The sequence below is a fragment of the Cervus elaphus genome, chromosome 21 (assembly GCF_910594005.1).
Source record: "Cervus elaphus chromosome 21, mCerEla1.1, whole genome shotgun sequence".
Lineage (NCBI taxonomy): Eukaryota > Metazoa > Chordata > Mammalia > Artiodactyla > Cervidae > Cervus > Cervus elaphus.
Window position 1 is genome coordinate 14667884 of NC_057835.1, and position 17564 is coordinate 14685447.

The 17564-nt window shown below is 49.5% G+C and overlaps 1 protein-coding gene across 3 annotated transcripts in view; it reads left to right on the forward strand.

Moving 5' to 3' along the window:
• The first annotated feature begins 2060 nt into the window (after positions 1–2060).
• ASAP1 (ArfGAP with SH3 domain, ankyrin repeat and PH domain 1) overlaps positions 2061–17564 on the forward strand; it is a 328169-nt gene continuing 312665 nt past the window's right edge. The window contains exon 1 of one of the 3 annotated variants that reach the window (XM_043879145.1): positions 2061–2366. In XM_043879145.1, coding sequence (XP_043735080.1) covers positions 2095–2366 — 272 coding nt within the window. In that variant the 5' untranslated portion in view covers positions 2061–2094. The remainder of the gene's footprint in view (positions 2367–17564) is intronic. The other 2 variants (XM_043879144.1, XM_043879146.1) reach the window with 2 other exon arrangements.

A 17564-nucleotide genomic window follows, 5' to 3' on the forward strand; every position in this document is an offset into this window, starting at 1 on the left:
GATTGCAGTTAACTTGTCTGACAGTCTTAATTACTTATAGTTTTAACTTTCCTGAACCATTAATAGAGGTGTCTGACACTTCTTCCATTACACTGGGCTTTCCCATTTGAAAGCCTCCTGGTGGCTCAGAGGGTAAGGAATCTGCCTGCAATGCAGGAGATGTGGGCTAGATTCCTGGGTTGGGAAGTTCCCCTGGAGAAGGGAATGGCTACCCACTCTAATAGTCACACCTGGAGAACTCCATGGGCAGAGAAGCCTGATGGGCTACGGTACATGAGGTTGCAAAGAGTTGGACATGACTGAGCGACTAACACGTTCACTTTTTCAAGGGCTATTAAGCAATGAAACAGGGCATGTAATGTGCAGAAGAGGTGGGGGTGGGAGAGGTGAGTGTCAAAGTCAAGTAGATCCAATGGTTGGGGAAAGTTCCCTTTGAGGACTTGACTTCTGAACTATGAGCTGAGTGCCATGAACAGTCAAGCAGAGATTCTTCCAGGCAGAAGAAAAAGCAGGTGCAAAGGGCCGGGGGCAGGACCCTGGACTCCCAGGGCCAAACCAGGAGCTTGTCCCACTGCTTCTGGCCACTGATAAAAGAGTTGCACAAAAGAGACAAAATGGGTCTAAAACTGATGTTTGGTCCTTACTTACAGGTTGAGGAGCTGATACCCAGCTTCCAGTGCCTGTCAGACTCATTTCAAGTTTGGTTTTCACTCACGGGTATGTTGTTCCCTCTTCAAAGTCAGATTGGGTTTCAAAGGAATTTGAAACACTTACAGCAAAACCACCAAGCTGCATCCTCCAGGTAGAAAAACCCCAAATGTGGCATTTCCGTGGAAAACCACAATGAATCACTCCCACTGGCCCACCTAGTCCAGGCCCGACTGCATGGAGATTTACTTTGGTTTTCTCAAACTTCCTAATACCTCTCCAGACTTCTTAACAAACCCCCACAGTGTCCTGAGTCTCAGGTTAAGAGCAAAATACCAAATTCTGTAGCATTTTCGGAGTTTCAAATTTCACCAGAAGGGATTCTACCATAGCCACTAACCTTTTCCTCTGCAGACAGTAGTTTCTGAAATGCTGCAAAGAAAAAAAAATCACTAGGTGATAAGGGCGGAAATGAAGCTTTGGAAGCTTTTTAAGTAGGTATAGATAATGCACAGCACACACTCCATCAATTAAAACCCTCCTCTCTCCTATGTTTCTTGTGGTAGTAAAGACAATCGTGGTTATCATTTATTCGAGCATTTACTATGTGTCAGTCACGGTCTAAACAATTGGTTTCCAAACCAAACCTATGAGAGCAATATGACCACCTCATTTCACGTTTCAGCAATCGGAGGCTCAGTGAAGTTAAGTGACTTACCCAAGGTAACCCAGTTAGAAAAAAGGCAAAGGGTGGATTCCAACCCGGGTCAGAGCCCAAAGTTCATACTATGACTGTCCATACCATTTGTATACTATCCTGACCTGGAAAGGTCCTGCCCCCCTGGCACTGGGCAAAGCATGAGGAAATTAGCAACGCGGACGCAGTGAAAGGGGTGGGAGGGTGGTAGTCAGGTAAAGTCATTTATTTGATGAAAAATAGGGGAAACGGCTCGGAGATTTCAAGTTCATTCTTTGCAGGATGGGAGAGAGGCCAAAGGTCCTTTCCTGGTGTCGGGGGACTTAGAAAGGCACCTCCCAAGGCCAAGGTTTTATCGGGACAAATCCGACCTTCTACATTTGAGCAGGGAGGAGGCAGGCCAGCGCGAGTGTGGGGCCGAAGAGATAGGAGGCCCAACACTGGCCCAGCTCGCACGCCGGAGTCGGGGGGTCGGAGACCCCGCTGGTCCGCCGCTGGGTGTCCTGCTGCCGCGCTCCCCGTGCGATGTCGGGGAGCCCACCGGCCCCCCACTCCCCTCCTGCGTGCTGGCGGGCCAAGGGTTAAGCGAGGCGGGAGCCCCCGGCGCGGGGCGGCCCCCGGGCCGGGAATGCTTAGTCAGGATTCCGATTTCCTGTCGAAGTGTTTGGATTTCCTGGAGCCCGCGCCCTCCGCCGCCGAGCGGGATCGTCCGAGCCGCGCGCGTCGCTGCGGCCTCCTCCCCTCGGCACATGGTCGCCCGCCCCTTCCTGCGCCGCGCTCGGCTCCCGCGCCTCGCCGCCGTCGCCGCCGCCGCGGGCGGGCTCTCTGCGCTCGGGCAGCCCCCGGCCCGCGCCTCCCGCCCCGCCGGCTGCTCCCGCCGCCGCCGCCCGCCGCCCGCTTTCCGCTCTGAGAGCCGCTATCGGTCGGCCGAGGGGAGCCGGGGCGCGGGCGTCTGCGCCGCCGCCGGGGAGCCGCCACCGAACCCACGATGGAATAATGCCCAGCGGCCCGCCCGGTCCCGGTGAGTTGCGGGGAGCTCGGGCGGGCTCGGCGGGGCCGCGCGGGGGTCTCGTCGGCACCCCCTTGCCCGGCTCCCGCGCGGAGAGGCGCCGGCACGGGGGCGCCGGGCGGGTCCCGGCTCCGTTCGCGCTGGAGAGCTGGCCGCGGGCTTCGCAGGGCCGGGCTCGGCCGTCCGGGGGCTGGGGGTTTGCGCCCCCCGAGGGGCGGGGGTGGGGAGGGTGGGACCGCCCGTGAGGGGTTGGCGCGCCCTCCCGGAGATGGGTACAGGCCCCATGGATCAGGCGCCCTCCCAGCCGACCGCGGCATTGTCTCGGGCGCGGCGGAGGAAAGTTCCCCGCCGTTTCTGGAGCCGCTGGCCCGGCCCCCGGCCCCCGGCCCCAGCTGGGACTCGGCGCTGCCAGGCAGGCCCTAGGCCACTTGGCTTACAGCGAACGAAACTAAAGAAAAAAAAAAAGCATTCGGGGCTTGGGGTTTGTTCCCGGGAAGCCAGGAAAGTGGCTTGTGTTTTCCTCCTTGTACCATTTGGAGACCTGCTGCATTTTCTGAGAGCGACGTGAAGTTTCAAAGAAAAAAAAAAAAGAAAGAAACTCTCTGGCGTCTGGTATTCTGCGGTTTCATACATCCCGAGTGTTCTTCCCGGGCATTCCTAAAGCGGTTTCCTTCAATAATTAATTTTTCCACTAGCACAGGCGGATGGAGGGCCAACTTCAGACCATCCTCAGCGTGACCTCAGCTTTACCCGCACTAATCAGAGAGAGCAAGAACTTTCTCCCACTTTTCCCCGTAGACTCTGTCAGGTTGTCTTGGCACATTGGATCCTGGAATGACAGCCGGGCACGGATTGCTGAGTAATGTTCAGGATTGTAAAACATAGTTCAGTATCTAGGCCAGTTTTGTCTCTCCATCAGACTGCAGCCCAGGGCTTTCCTGTTTTGCAGTTGGAGATTCATCTTATAACAGTTAGATCTTAGATGCAGATCTTCTGGAAGCGTCAAATCTCAACAGTTTAGGAGGAAACAGGACGTTTGAGAGGAGTTGTTGCAGCCCCCTTCTTGTTATTCCTGCAGCCAGGAGAGGTGACGGGCTTAGGAAAAGTCACATGCCCAGGATTCAGACTCCCTGTCCAGTGCTCCTCACACTGTCAGTTTCTGGTCTGTGTCAGCCATTAAACGTTTGGAAATATGTCTTCTTGGCATTGTAACTGTCATCATTTTTAGTGTCTTCTCTTGTTTTGTCTTATTTGTTATTGCTGCTATTTCTGAGATATGCGGTTACCTCAAACTGCTTATTTTGAGATAAGAGTTAGAGAAAAGATTCCCTAACCCCTACTATTCAGTCACTAAATGGATTTGGAGCTTCAGTCACCAAATGGATTTTTTTTTTTTTTCCTAGCAAATGGATTTGAAATATAAAATGGGTGGCTTCGTCTATGGGGGATGACTTTTCTCTATTCTGTTCTTTTGTGTGAGGTAGAAACCCCCAGGTCCGGAAAAGGGCAGTATCTTAGCACGTAATATACTCAGTGATGTTCTCTAGGCTTGATTTCCAGCCCCCCTGTATCTTGTGAGCTCGGCAGCCCATCTATTTTTCTCCCTAGGAGAGCTCCAAAGGGCTGGTTTTTCATTTTTAGTATGTGATAATGTTGGCGAGAAAGGACTTTTTCGAAAGCTTGCCATTTGGTGAAGGAAATTGAAATTCTCTCCACCTCCCCACTCCTCACCAGCCACAGTGAGCCAGATTTTGCAAACTCAGCCACAGTTTTGCAGGCCCCCACATGAATGCGTACTTTCAAAAAGGACCCTCCCTTGCCCTCCCTGAGGATGCACCTGCCTGCGGGCATCTCCACACTGCACCCAGGTGGCTAAAGTCCAGAGCAGGTGTGTTCGCACCCTCCCAGGCCATGTACCTGTCCGTGGCCTGTTAGAAGCCAGGCCCCACAGCAGGAGGTGAGTTTCAGGGTAGAAGTTTTACACCTGTGTTACCAGCCACTTCGCCTTGCTCACGTGACCACTTGAGTTCTGCCTGTCAAATCAGCAGCAACATTAGATTCTCATAGGACCCCAAACCATCCAGACTGTGCTTTAATCATTCTGAACTCTGCCCTCCGCCCCCTTTCTGATCCGTGGATCATCTTCCATAAAAGCACTCCCTGGTGCCAAAAGAGCTGGGGACCGCAGGTCTAGAGGAAAGACAGGAGCCTGTGTTACCTGGAGCCTCATCGTTCCTGTGTTTTCACTCTAAGTTCTCAGTGTCTTTGACTGGGTCCCGTGTCCCCGCTCTCGTTTTTCCCTCCTGTGTACCTCCTTCCCACTTCTTTCCCAGCCACTATGTCTGCGTGGGCTGGAGAACAGGTCTTTTCTCTGGGCCATGTGACTGAGCTCTCGTGTCAGCAATGGCGACAGAGACACTAGCATTTATTGAGCACTTGCTCTGTGCCCTGGGTCTGCCTCCTCCTAAGAAGTCCCAAGGAGGAGAGGGAGCTGTTTCTTTGGGAACCTTGCCCAGAAAGGACAGCACTTTTCAGATTCATCTGGAACCTGAGTCATTCTTTCATTCATCTCGTGCACATTTGCTAAGTGTCTCCCCTGTGGGAGGTGCTGGGAGTGCAGAGATGGATAGGATCCTGTGTTCAAGGCCTTCTATTTCCAGCCTCATCTCTCAGGGTCAGCCTTGCGCTTTCTCTTTTAATTAGTCGATTCAGCAGGGCTGTACTGAGCACCTGCTTCGTGCTAAGCACTGGGTGAAGTCCTGACAATACAGTGATGAATAAGACAGAACCAGCCTCGCCCTCCTGGGGCTCGAATTCCAGAACAAAGGAGCAGGTAATTTCTAATGAATGAAAGATGCTAGTGCTTGTTATTAAAGAAACACCCAGGATTGAAATGATGACTGAAGTGAAGGGGGATGGGGAGAAGGGATGGCCCTAGTTTTGCCAGAGAAAGGCCTCTCAGAGACTGAAAAATCAAGAGGAAACTGGCCTGGCTGAAGAGGTTGCTGGCGAGGGGGCATTCCACGCAGGGAGCTCAGAGTATGCAGGGTTCTCTGCACAAAAGAACTTGATGTGATCCCGGGAGTGAGGAAAGTGGGGCGATGAGCAGGACAGTGTAAGGGAGCGACGGGGAGCATGCTCGGGGGGGTGAGGGTGAGGTTTCAGAGGGAGGCAGGGGCAAGTCGCATCATGCCGCGGACGATCACCCCACCAAGTACAAAGAGGAACTGATGAATGTAGGCTCAGGAGTGGGGTCTGATTGACATTTTAAGGAGATTACTTTTATAAGAGTGGATCGCAGGGGGCAAAGAGTAGAAGTGGAGAGATTGGCATATAAATAAAATTGCAGGCAGATTCTTCACCGTCGGAGCCACCAGAGAAGCCCATGTTAGTGTATGCATGTGTAGGTATTACGTAATGATAAATAGTGTATTAGTTTCTTCTTGCTGTCATAACAAATTACCACCAACTGGGTGGCTTAAAACACCCCCAGTTTATTCTCCTTCATTGCTGGAGGTCAGAAGTCTGAAATGGGTCTGACGTAAAGGTGTGGGCAGAACTCTGTTTTGTTTTTTCTGGAGGCTCTAGAGAATGATCTATTCCCTCTCCTTTTCCAGTTTCTAAAGGCTTCCTGCATTCCTTGGCTCCTGACCCTTTCCTCCTTCTTCAAAACCAGCAATATTGGTCCTAGTCCTTCTCTGGTTCTTTCTTCTTTTCCACTTTTGAGGACCCTTTTGATTATAGCAGCCTTCCTGTATAATCGAGAATGAAAGTGTTAGTCACTTAGTTGTGTCCAACTTTTTGGGACCCCAAGGACTGTAGCCCACCATGCTCCTCTGTCCATAGAGTTCTCCAGGCAAGAATACTGGAATGGGTTGCCATTTCCTCCTCCAGGGGATTGTCCCCACCCAGGGATCGAACCCAGATCTCCTGCATTGCAGGCAGATTCTTTACCACTGAGCCACCTGGGAAACCCTAGAATCATCTCCCTATTTTAAGGTCAGCTGATTAGTAACCTTATTTCCATCTTCAGCCTTAGTTCCCCATTGCCAGTGACCCGTGTAGCCTAACACATTCACAATTCCTGGGGATTTGGACGTGGACATCTTTGCAGGCTGGTAGGGGAAGATGTTATGGGGACTGTGGGACAAGGCCCCTAATCCAGTGAGGGAGGGGAAGCCAGGGACATCTTCCTGGAGGTAGTGGTACCTGGATGGAAGTCAGTCTCTACTTGTATCCTCACTGCCCTTCCAAGTATTTCACTGTCTCATTGAGATTTATTCATTCCTCCATTCAAGGTCTTGTTGATGCCCGGCTTTACGTGGGGAGTCAGAGTTGAGGATTCATTTCACTGCGCATCCTTCAGGCTGCAGGCCAGACTGTTCACTTTCAACTCAGGACATTCACTTTTTTTTACCTCACTTCATGAATCAGTTAAACTGACCAACCCATGAACACCCTCCCCCAGCCCCCCTACCCTGCATCCTCTCCCAGGAAGGAGTGGAGACTTGAGGGGGTTAGTCCTCTCTTTAAAATTGCCTGGGGTTGATCTCTCGGGATGGCGGGGACCCCAACACGTGTGCCTTTTGTACAGTTAAAACCTCAGTTCCTGAGCTATGGTTCTGTCCCCAGACTCAGCCATTCCTGTTCCCAAAGCAGGCCATTGGCCTTAAGAGAAGTCAGGAGAGGGTGTGCGGTTTGATCAGGACAAATCAGTCTGAACTGAAAGGGGAAAAAGCATCCCAAGGCCCGGCCTCCTCGTGGCCTGTGGCAGGCAACCCCATCTTCCACGTCGCTGCGAGGGGCTGATTAAGACCAGATTGCGAACACCTTCCCTGTTATTTGGAAGAAAATGGGCTCTTGTCCCAGCTACTCCCCGGAAACAGACGGTGTCCGGAGACCTTCAGTGCCAGGGGGGCCCCATCAGCTCTGCCAGCCAGCGGCGTGCCGAGTGCAGGGAGACCGAGGTCCCTCACTGCCAGCGCTTCCCCTGCCGACCCCCATCCCTTGGAAGTGCCACCAACTAGCTGGTCTTGTAGTATTTTTGGTGTTTCCCCTTCCTCTACCGGTCTAAGTCAGGAAATGCGAAAGTGTACAGCGTTAGAAAAACAGAAATTAGCAAGCAGTGTCTCTGCAACAGAGGGATACCAGGTGGAAGTCTGGTTAGACTTGGAGTAAAGAAGTGTGACTGTTAGTGAATCCTCCAGATGTCGCAGGGCTTCCCGAGAACCAGGCCCATGCCAGGCATCTGTGGGCAGGACAAGAAGGAGAGGGTCCAGCCTGTTTGTGGTTTCTGGGGGATGGCTCATCTTTCCCTCATCAAGACTCATCCAGCAAGGCATCTGCCTTTATAAAACTCTCACCTATGGAATGATACTGGATGCCTGTTTCATTGTAGTTTTGTAATGAAATAATTATCCTTTCGAGTGGGAGGGATATCTAAACGAGAGGGAAATCTAAAAGGGAGGGGACATATATTTATAAGTGTAGCTGATTCATTTTCCTATGCAGTAGAATCTTAAGACCACATTTTTAAAGCAACTGTACTGCAATAAAAATTAATAAAACAGACCATTTGTCCCTCTTGCAGCTATAGTCCCTTTTTAATTGTTAAAAAATTAAAATACAAATCATATTTCTTATTGAAATACAGTTGCTTTAAAACATTGTGTGAATTTCTGACTCAGTTATACATATATATATATCTTTTCATATTCTTTTCCATTTTGGTTTATCACAGGATATTGAATACAATTCCCTATGCTATCCAGTAGGACTTTATTGTTTATCCATTCTGTATCTACCAGTTTGCATCTGTTAATCCCAACTGCCTAGTTCATCAGAAATGCAGAAGGCACTCTAGTAAAAGACCATCATATAGGCAACTTGCCCTCAAATGGTTCAGAAAATAATTATATGTATTTTCTGAATACATAAAAATTACATGTGAGGGAAAAAAAAAGGAAAAAAAGCAAGGGGAGTAAAATATTAACCATTGATGAAGGTGGGTAAAGGGCATGTGTGTTCCTTGTACTATTCTTATTGACATTTCCAAATAGTATTTTTGCAAACTGAAGGGGGGGAATATAAGAGGGCTCCACATTCCATGGTGATTGTGACCTTGGTTCAGGATGGCCCAGAGGAAGCCAGAAGATGCTGGGGTCTGCTACGGACCCCACCTTCCTGGCGTCCTCACACTTTTTTGTACTGAACTGAAATCATGGAGGAAAAGCATCCCACACGAGGAGTGCAGAAATGCAAGCGTCATCACCGCCGTCCCGTATGGAAACGCATTTGCTGGTGTGGTTGCCTCCCTTTCAGACTGAGCATCTTGAGGGGCCCGGGTCGGGGCTCTGGCTTACTCCTCCTGTCCCCCTGTGCCAGGCACAGGCCAAGGGCAGGCATTGGGCGGGGAGGCGGGATCCAGTGCCTTGGCTTCTGTGTCGCCATGTTTGTTCAATTTTCTCATCGTGGAGTTTTTGTTTCTGACGACTCTCCATTTTACTTCTGGAAATTCCCTCTGGTTCTCTTTCCCATCCATTGGCTTTGAATCCTTGGGTCTTATTCTTCCATGAGAATTCTTCATTCTTATTTCATATCTTTGCTTTAAAATGCACCAATACTCTTTTTTCAGACTACCCTGTTATGTTAATTCTGGAGGAGCCTATTTTCCCATTTCCTGCATTTGGAGGAAATGGCAAAATGGTGGTTCATACCCCGCCTTTCCTGGGTAGCAGAAGAGGATTTACAGAGCTGGTTTTGTGCTTCAGCCAAGGTGCTGAGGGTTGTCTAGATCCTGGAAACGCTGATGTGGTAGCTGCTGAGCTGGAGACTTTTAACCCCAGTCTCTGCTTTTAACCCCAGTATCTTTGAGCTCTGCATCCATACTCAGGGCCTCAGAGTTTGCACAGAAGCCTTTTTCTCCCCCATCCTTACCCCGAAGCAGAATGCGCTTTCTTGTCATTTTTCTGCACTGGAGAGAGGAATTGTTTTGGCCCACTTTCAAAGGAGGCTGGGACCTCTGCGAGGTTTATGGAGGGTTCTCAGCTGTCCTGTCCTGCAGGCACCAAGCGGAGACCAGCCAGCTTAATACACTGAGTCTTTTGCAAACAAGGAAAAGAAAGAACACTTACAAAGATGTAAAAACTGCCATTTCCAGAAAAGAAAACCAGAATCCTTATCAGACCAGTAGCAAAGATGTGATTCGGAGCAGCAAGCACTTGGAACCCTTTCTGTGTGTGCCCTGCAGACCAGCGGTTTGGGGAGGCAGGAATAAGCTGGGCCTTCAAATGTCTTGTTCATCTTTGTAACTCTCAGTGCAGAGAAGACAACGGGTATTTAAGAAGAGAGGAAAAGAGAAAGGAACCATATGTATCGAAAAAGACAAATAACCGATGTTGGGGACAGACTAATGGAAAGGAGCACTGAATTGTGACTCAGAAGCCCAGAGTTCTAGTCTGGAAATTGACTAGATATTGACTGTGATGTGACTGTTAGAAGCAGTCACTTACCTTCTTGGAAGCGCCCTTCCTCACCCATGTCAAGGTGGTGATAATTCTGTCCTGACCCCAACTCCTCGCCGGCTTGCGTGAGATCATGAATGTAGGAGGGGGATCTCAGAGGGTAAGGGGGCTTTCTTGTCCTCAAGGTGGAAGGGGCCATGTGCCCTCCAGCTGCGCCTTGTTCTGAAGACTCCCTGCCCGCCCCCACCTTGTCTCCTCACCACCGTGGGCACTGGGTTTTCCAGGGAAGAGCTGCAGGCATTTCAGGTCCTCAAAGCTTGTGCAGACTAAGGGGCTACTCCCTGGCGTATGGACAGTAGTTGGGCACTGGGGTGGCTGAATGGCTCCTGTGTCTTTCCCCTGGGAGGTCCCCCCCAGATCCCACAAATGAGGGCTGAGCTGCAGCCGGGAGCCCTTGTGGGGTGGAATTTGTACATTGCGTTGCTTCTGTGCTGTTTTCTGAGGCAGTCCTCTGGATGATGGAACTCAAGATCTCTGTGGGGTCTGTCCTTTGGTCAGATCACTCTCATGCCTGAGTTGATTTGGTAGATGTAAGTAGGAGCGTTTGTCATGATACAGTGGGAAAACCACTGGACTCGGGATCAATAACAATAGCTAATATTTGCCCTACTGACTATAACCCGCCAGGCTCCTCTGTCCATGGGATTTCCCAGGCAGGAATACTGGAGTCAGTTGCGATTTCCTCCTCCAAGGGATCTTCCCAACTCAGGGATCAAACCCTTGTCTCTTATGTTTCCTGCGTTGGCAGGCAGGTTCTTTATCACTAGCGCCATCTGGGAAGCCCTTATCGTACATTAATACACACCAAACACTGCTTTAAGCAGCTTTCCTATGAGTTCATTTAACGCTTGTAACAACTCTGTGAAACAGGTACTCTTTTCCTCCTCATTTTATGTGGGAGGAAACAGACACACGGGGACTAATTTCCCTGTGGTCATATACCGCACAGGTGGCAAGATTTTAAGTGAGGCGGTCTGTGTTCACTGCCCACGCTTGACCATTGTCTCTGAAGACTTGAACTTAAATTCCATACCCTAATTCCTCATGTGGCCTTGGGAGAATCTGCCTTTCACTTTTCTCTTAGCTTTTCTGGTCATCAGTGTCCTCTCCTGTAAATTTGCTTGCAGGTTTTTTAAAAAAGGTGTTAAACCAAGCCATATATTAATATACAGAAAGTGGTGCCAGGCACATAATCAGTTCTAAACAAAAGTGAGTGGGTTCCATTTGCAGGATCAACAGGGGAAGGAAAAATGAGTTCTTATTTGCAGGATCAACAAGGGAAGGAAAAAAGCAAGGACCAATTCAATATAGATTCTTCCCTGCACACACTTTTACTGTATATCCCGCTGTGTGCCAGGCACTTGGGAGACAAAGGTGAAAACTCAGGGTCCGTGGGCTAGAGCATCTTATAGCTGATTAGAAGAGAAAGATGCGGAACTGTTCGCAGTTTTGAACTGATGTCCGTCCTCACCACAGCAAAGCTACACAGGCATGGATGGCCGTGAGTGTGCAGGGAAAGGAGAGTACCCCAGGGGGGCAGAAAGGGGAACCTTTGGGGAAGACGTGCTCGAAGAATTTATGATCCAGGGTGGGTGGGCTCTTAGTATGCGGAGGGAGTGAGGAAGGGTCTCCAAGGCTGAGAGTAGCCGGATCACAGTCCTTCTGATAGGAATGTGCTGGGTATTTTTAATTAATCAGTTTCTTTTTACTCTTTCTTTTTGGCTGTGCTGGGTCTTCACTGCTGTGTCGGCTTTTCCTGGTTTTCCCTGCTCCATAGCGGCGAGCAGGGGCTATTCTCTGGGTGTGGCTCGTTGGTTCCCCTTGCAGTGGCTCCTCGTGTCTCTAGGCCCGAGGACGTCAGTAGTTGTGGCTCACGGGCTTAGTTGCTCCACAGCATGTGGGACCTTCCTGGACCAGGGATCGAACCCGTGACTCCTGCATTAGCAGGTGGATTCTTTACCACTGAGCCACGATGGAAGCCTCTGTGCTGGTTATTTTTTTATTGTTGAGGCCTGTTGTTCAGTCACGCAATCGTGTCTGACTCTTCGCGACCCCGTGGGCTGCAGCACGCCAGGCCTCATTGTCCCTAAGGAAAGAGAGGCCTAAGGAAAATATCTGTTTAAATATTTGTGCAAGGAGACAGGCAAAACTCTCAGGTAAAATACCACAGCATCCGGGGTCTCTCTCTGGAACGCAGGCATCCCTGCTATTTCCTACCCCCGGCTGTCACAGAACTCCGGATCCAGAAAAGCAGACTGCAGTGTTTATAGACCTTCCCGTCATAGCTCTGAGCCAGTTTCCTCTCCTAGGACAGTTACTTCCTCTGACCTAAAATAGAACGGCTGAAGGGTGGAGATGCCGGATGTTTGCAGGTTACACTTGGTTTAATGGTGTACTTCGGGGCAGGCAGGTAAGAAGTCGTAGAAGACACTGTTGACTGTTTATCAACAGCCTTTGCCCTTTTGCTTTGCTGACAGAACACTGATCTTCAGGAGCCCACCCTCCAGGGACATTGAGAGAGATCAGTCCCAGCCCCAGTGGTGAACCTCTGTGGTCTTGTCCCCCTTGGCAGTGATTGGTTTAGGAATGGGTCTGGCTGTAAAATATACAGGGGAATTTTCAGGGGGGATGGAGAAAGGTTTTTTCCCATCTTAAACGGAGGCATTTAGAAAGAAACAGCCTCTCCTGCTATTGTTGTTGTTGTTTAGTTGCTGAGTCATGTCCAGCTCTTTGTGATCACATGGACTGCAGCACGCCAGGCTTCCCTGTCCTTCACTATCTCCCAGAGTTTACACAAACTCATGTGCATTGAGTCAGTGATACCATCCAACCATCTCATCCTCTGTCTCCCCCTTTTCCTTCTACTCTCAATATTCCCAGCATCAAGGTCTTTTCCAATTTTTGAATCAAGTGGCTGAAGTATTGGAACTTCAGCTTCAGCATCACTCCTTCCAATGAATATTCAGGGTTGATTTCCTTTAGGATTGACTGGTTTGCTCTCCTTGCAGTCTAAGGGACTCTCGAGAGTCTTCTCTAGCACCACAGTTCAAAAGCATCAATTCTTTGGTGCTCAGTCTTCTTTATGATCCAACTCTCACATCCGTACATGACCACTGGAAAAACCATGACTTTGACTATACCATGGGCCCTTTGCTATGGGACGCAGTAGGGCTGGCATGTGATACTTGGCACTATGGCCATCATCTTGGGGCCATGAGGGGGTCTTGCTAGGGAGAACATGTTGAGTGTGTCTGAACAGAAAGATGGGAGGAATAAGACACTGAACACCCTACTTTGAGACTGTTTTTGAGCTGAGTTTTCTGTTAGCCCCTACACCCAGTCTTAACACAGGGTCTGGCCATGTCACATAACATTTGAGTGATTCTGGGTCCGCTATACCCTCCTCTAATAACCCCGTGCTTAGCCCAGCACCCTATTTGAAATCACCACCAACTTGTACATGTTTATACCTTGGCAGTCTTGCTATTTTTTTTACCTACCAAATATCCAGCTCTTTAAAGAAAGGCTCAAATGCCCCTTCTCTGTGATACCTTTCCTGATTCTTCCTATTGTAGTTCATTATTTGAGTCATTGAGCACCCATATTATCTGTTGCCCCTCCCATCATCCGTGCCTGTGCCCACTCTCATTCTTTAGTAGGTGCCTACTGTGTGCCGTCTGCGTGGTGTACAGTGGCATTGTCCTTCATGACTGGGGCAGACGTGTGCTGTAAATGTGAGCCAGTGTGGTTTGTGTGATCCCAGGCGAAATAAGGTATCACTGAGTACTTACAAAGGGGACACCTGACCCCACCCTGCACAGAGGGTCAGGAAGACTTGCTCCAGGGTGGAATCCTTGAGCTGAATCTTAAATAATGAATAAAAATTAGCCAGAAAAAGAGGGACGGGAAGAGAAGGAAGTCCCAGGTGTAGGGAGCCGCTTCAGCAAGGGGTGGATGGTGCAAACAGCACGGTTTGTGCTGGGAACTGAGTGATTCAGCACCGGTGAATCTGCTGTGTGAGGCGGGATGCCCTGAGCTGCAGGGGAAGTCGGGAGCCACATCCCAAAGCTGGGGCTTTATCCTGGAGGCTGTTGAGAAGCCATTGAAAGGTTATGGTGGGGCAGTGATGTGACCCTTGCTCTTTGGGAAGCTGACTCTGGGAACCTTGGACCGAATGGACCGGGTGACCCTTGCTCTTTGGGAAGCTGACTCTGGGAACCTTGGACCGAATGGACCGGGTGGGTGAGGCCCAGGACTGGAGGCAGGCAGGCCATTCAGGATGCCCTTGTAGGAGTCTGGCAGCGAGTGGCCTGGGAGGTGGAGAGGGAAGGTACTAAGCAGTCGCACTGGCTGGCTTGGGGATGGATTGGGGGAGGGCAGTGGGAGAGCCATTGAGAACTTCTGGCTTGTTTATGAGGCCGAGACATGTTTGTGTCTCTCAAGTCCACAGCCTCCCTGGACTCCTGGTCCTTCTGGCCTCTGCATCCCTAGATGTTCTGTGCTGGGCTTCAATGGCAGATGGGTGAGAAAGAAGGAAGTCTGTGCCTCTCTTCTGTCTTCTCTTCCCCTCCCACAACTTCAGCTCTTCGATTTTCGCTTATATGGAAGGGGAAGTGGAGCTGTGATGTGGTTTTCCTGGTCTCCTGGCTTCCCTAGATCTGAGCCTCGAGAAGAGGGAAGAGGTTCTTACTGCCGGTGGCTCACTCCCTTTTCTTTCTTACGCCTCCTCCAAACCAAACGGGTTCTGCAGAAGCCTGGCCCCGCATCTCCAGTCCAGCCCTCTGTGTGTCCCCACAGTTTCTGCCTCAGGCCAGGTTTCTGCAGGATCTCCCCTGAGCCATCCAGCACTTTCCCAACTCTCTGCCCTCTGCTTCATCTGTCCTCCAAGCTGCTGCCAGGGGAGTCTCTTCAAGACTTTACATCGGGGTCACCTCCTGCGACCTACTCCTACTAAGTGGGTCAGCAGCTCCAGTCCCTGACTCTGTTGCCTGAGTGGTCAGATGAAGAAGCAGGCAGCTGGGTCTTTTCAGCTGCTCTGACCTGGGGGGTCAGCCCTGGTTCTCACCTTACCTTATCCTCAGGCCACCATCATAGCTGGTAAAGAATCCACCTGCAATGCAGGAGACCCCGGTTGGATTTCTGGGTTGTGAAGATCCCCTGGAAAAGGGATAGGCTACCCACTCCAGTATTCTGACCTACAGAATTCCATGGACTGTATGGTCCATGGGATCACAAAGAGTTGGACATGACTGAGTAACTTTCATTCACGACCATAGAGTGAATATTGCTATAAATCGAGTCATGCAATTTGTTTGGTTTCCCAGTGAGAATAAAAGGTATGTTTACACTACAGTCTATTATGGGTGTAATGGCATTATGTCTAAAAGAAGCCAGTGTAGATACCTTAACTAAAAGATACATTATTGCTAAAAAGCACTAACTATCATCTGAGCCTTCAGCGAGTCATAATCTTTTGCCATAGTAACATCAGAGATCACTGATCTCAGTGATACCAGGGTTCTGGGCCTTCTTAATCAATAGAAATTGATAAGAGACCAGACAAGAAATTCAGGAAAGGCTTTATTTATTATTTATTTATTATTCTTTATTTCTTTATTCTGGCCTGGAGAATTCCATGAACTGTATATAGCCCATGGGGTCATTAAAAGTCGATTGAGTGACTTTCACTCTCGCTGCAGCAGAGGGGAGCTAGAACAAGCAATAGTTTCCCCTTCTGTCTTGCTCATGGTGGAATGAGCTGGTTCCTTATATGTGGTGAGGGTAGGGTAAGTGGAATTGTACAATATGTGACCCTTTGTGTCTGGCTTTTTTTCCTTAGCATAATGTGTCTAAATTTTTCTCTTCAGTTCAGTTCAGTTCAGTTGCTCAGTCATGTCTGACTCTTTGCAACCCCATGGACTGAAGCACTCCAGGCTTCCCCGTCCATCACCAACTCCTGGAGCTTGCTCAAACTCATGTCCATCAAGTTGGTGATGCCATCCCACCATCTCATCCTCTGTCATCCCTTTCTCCTCCTGCCTTCAGTCTTCCCCAGCATGAGGGTCTTTTCTCATAAGTCACTTCTTCGCATCAGGTGGCCAAGGTATTGGAGCTTCAGCTTTAGCATCAGTCCTTCCAATGAATATTCAGGATTGATCTTCTTTAGGATGGACTGGTTGGATCTCCTTGCAGTCCAAGGGACTCTTAAGAGTCTTTTCCAACACCACAATTCAAAAGCATCAGTTCTTTGGTACTCAGCTTTCTTTGTGGTCCAACTGTCACATCCATATGTGACTACTGGAAAAACCATAGCTTTGACTATACAGACCTTTGTCAGCAAAGTAATGTTTCTGCTTTTTTCCCTTAGCATAATGATTTTGAAGTTCATCCATGGCGAAGCAATGTGTCAGTACTTCATTCCTTTTTATGATTGAACAATATTCCAGTGTATGAGTAGACCAGATTTTATTTGTCTGTTCATCGGTTGATAGACATTTGGGTTGTTTCCAACTTAGGACTATTGTGAATATTGCCTCTGTAAACATTCACCTGTAAGTGTTTGTTTGAAAACCTTTTTTCAACTCTGGGGAATATACCTAGGATGGAATTGATGAGTCATTTGTTAACTCTGTATTTAAATTTATTGAGGACCTGCCAAGCTTTTCCAAAGTGGCTGAATCATTTTACATCCTCCTAGCAATATAAGAGGGTTCCAGTTCTCCACATCCTTGCCAAGACTTGTTATTTATGTTTTTTGGTATGATAGCCGATCTAGTGGGTATGACATGGTGTGTCACTGTGGTTTTGATTTGCATTTTTATTTCTTTTTTTTTAAGAATATGTTTTATTATTTATTTACTTAGCTGCGTTGGGTCTTAGTTGTGACATGCAGGATCTTCACTGCTGTGTGTGGGCAGTGAACACACACTTCTCTCTCGTTGTGGCTTGTGGCTGCTGTTGCCCCATGGCATGTGGGATCCTAGTTTGCTGACCAGGGATCAAACTTGTGTCCCCTGCATTGGAAGGCTGATTCTTACCCGTTGGCCCACCAGAGAAGTCCCTGATTTGCATTTTGTAATGACTGATGCCTTTGAGCATCTTTGCTGTGCTTGTGGATCATATGAAGGGATCTTTAGGAAGGTGTGGGCAGGTGCAGGGAAGCACCAGGAATAGAGTGGTGCCCAGGTCACGTGACCCTGGGGCTCCTGTGTCATGCCCAGTTTGAGGGGTGGGGAGGGGACAGTTGCTGGGACCTGGAGACAGGGAGGGCATGAGGATGGGTTCTGACCAGAGCTAAGACTTGGGTCAAAAAAAAAAAAGACTTGGGTCAAAGGTGGCAGCTGGTTCACAGTGGCCTCCAGAGGGGGAGCAGAGGTGGGGCAGAAGGGGGAGTGGATTCTTCACTCTCCCTTCCCTCCTGTCTCCTGCTGGGGGCTCCCCATTGGTCAAAACCACCCTGCAGCAGAGGGAAGGGGGCCTTGCATTATTAGTCCTTAGAGGCCACTCTGGGACTTGGGAAAGGGGATGGTGGAGCATGAGGGACATGTAGCACAGAATTAGTGTCTGTTCCAGGAGGCCCTGATCCATCTTCCTGTAAGTCTTCAGGTCTCTCCTTCATCTTGCATTGACTTCTCCTTGAGGCTGGCAATGAGACGGGCTGCCTCCACCTCGAGCGTCTTTATTGTAA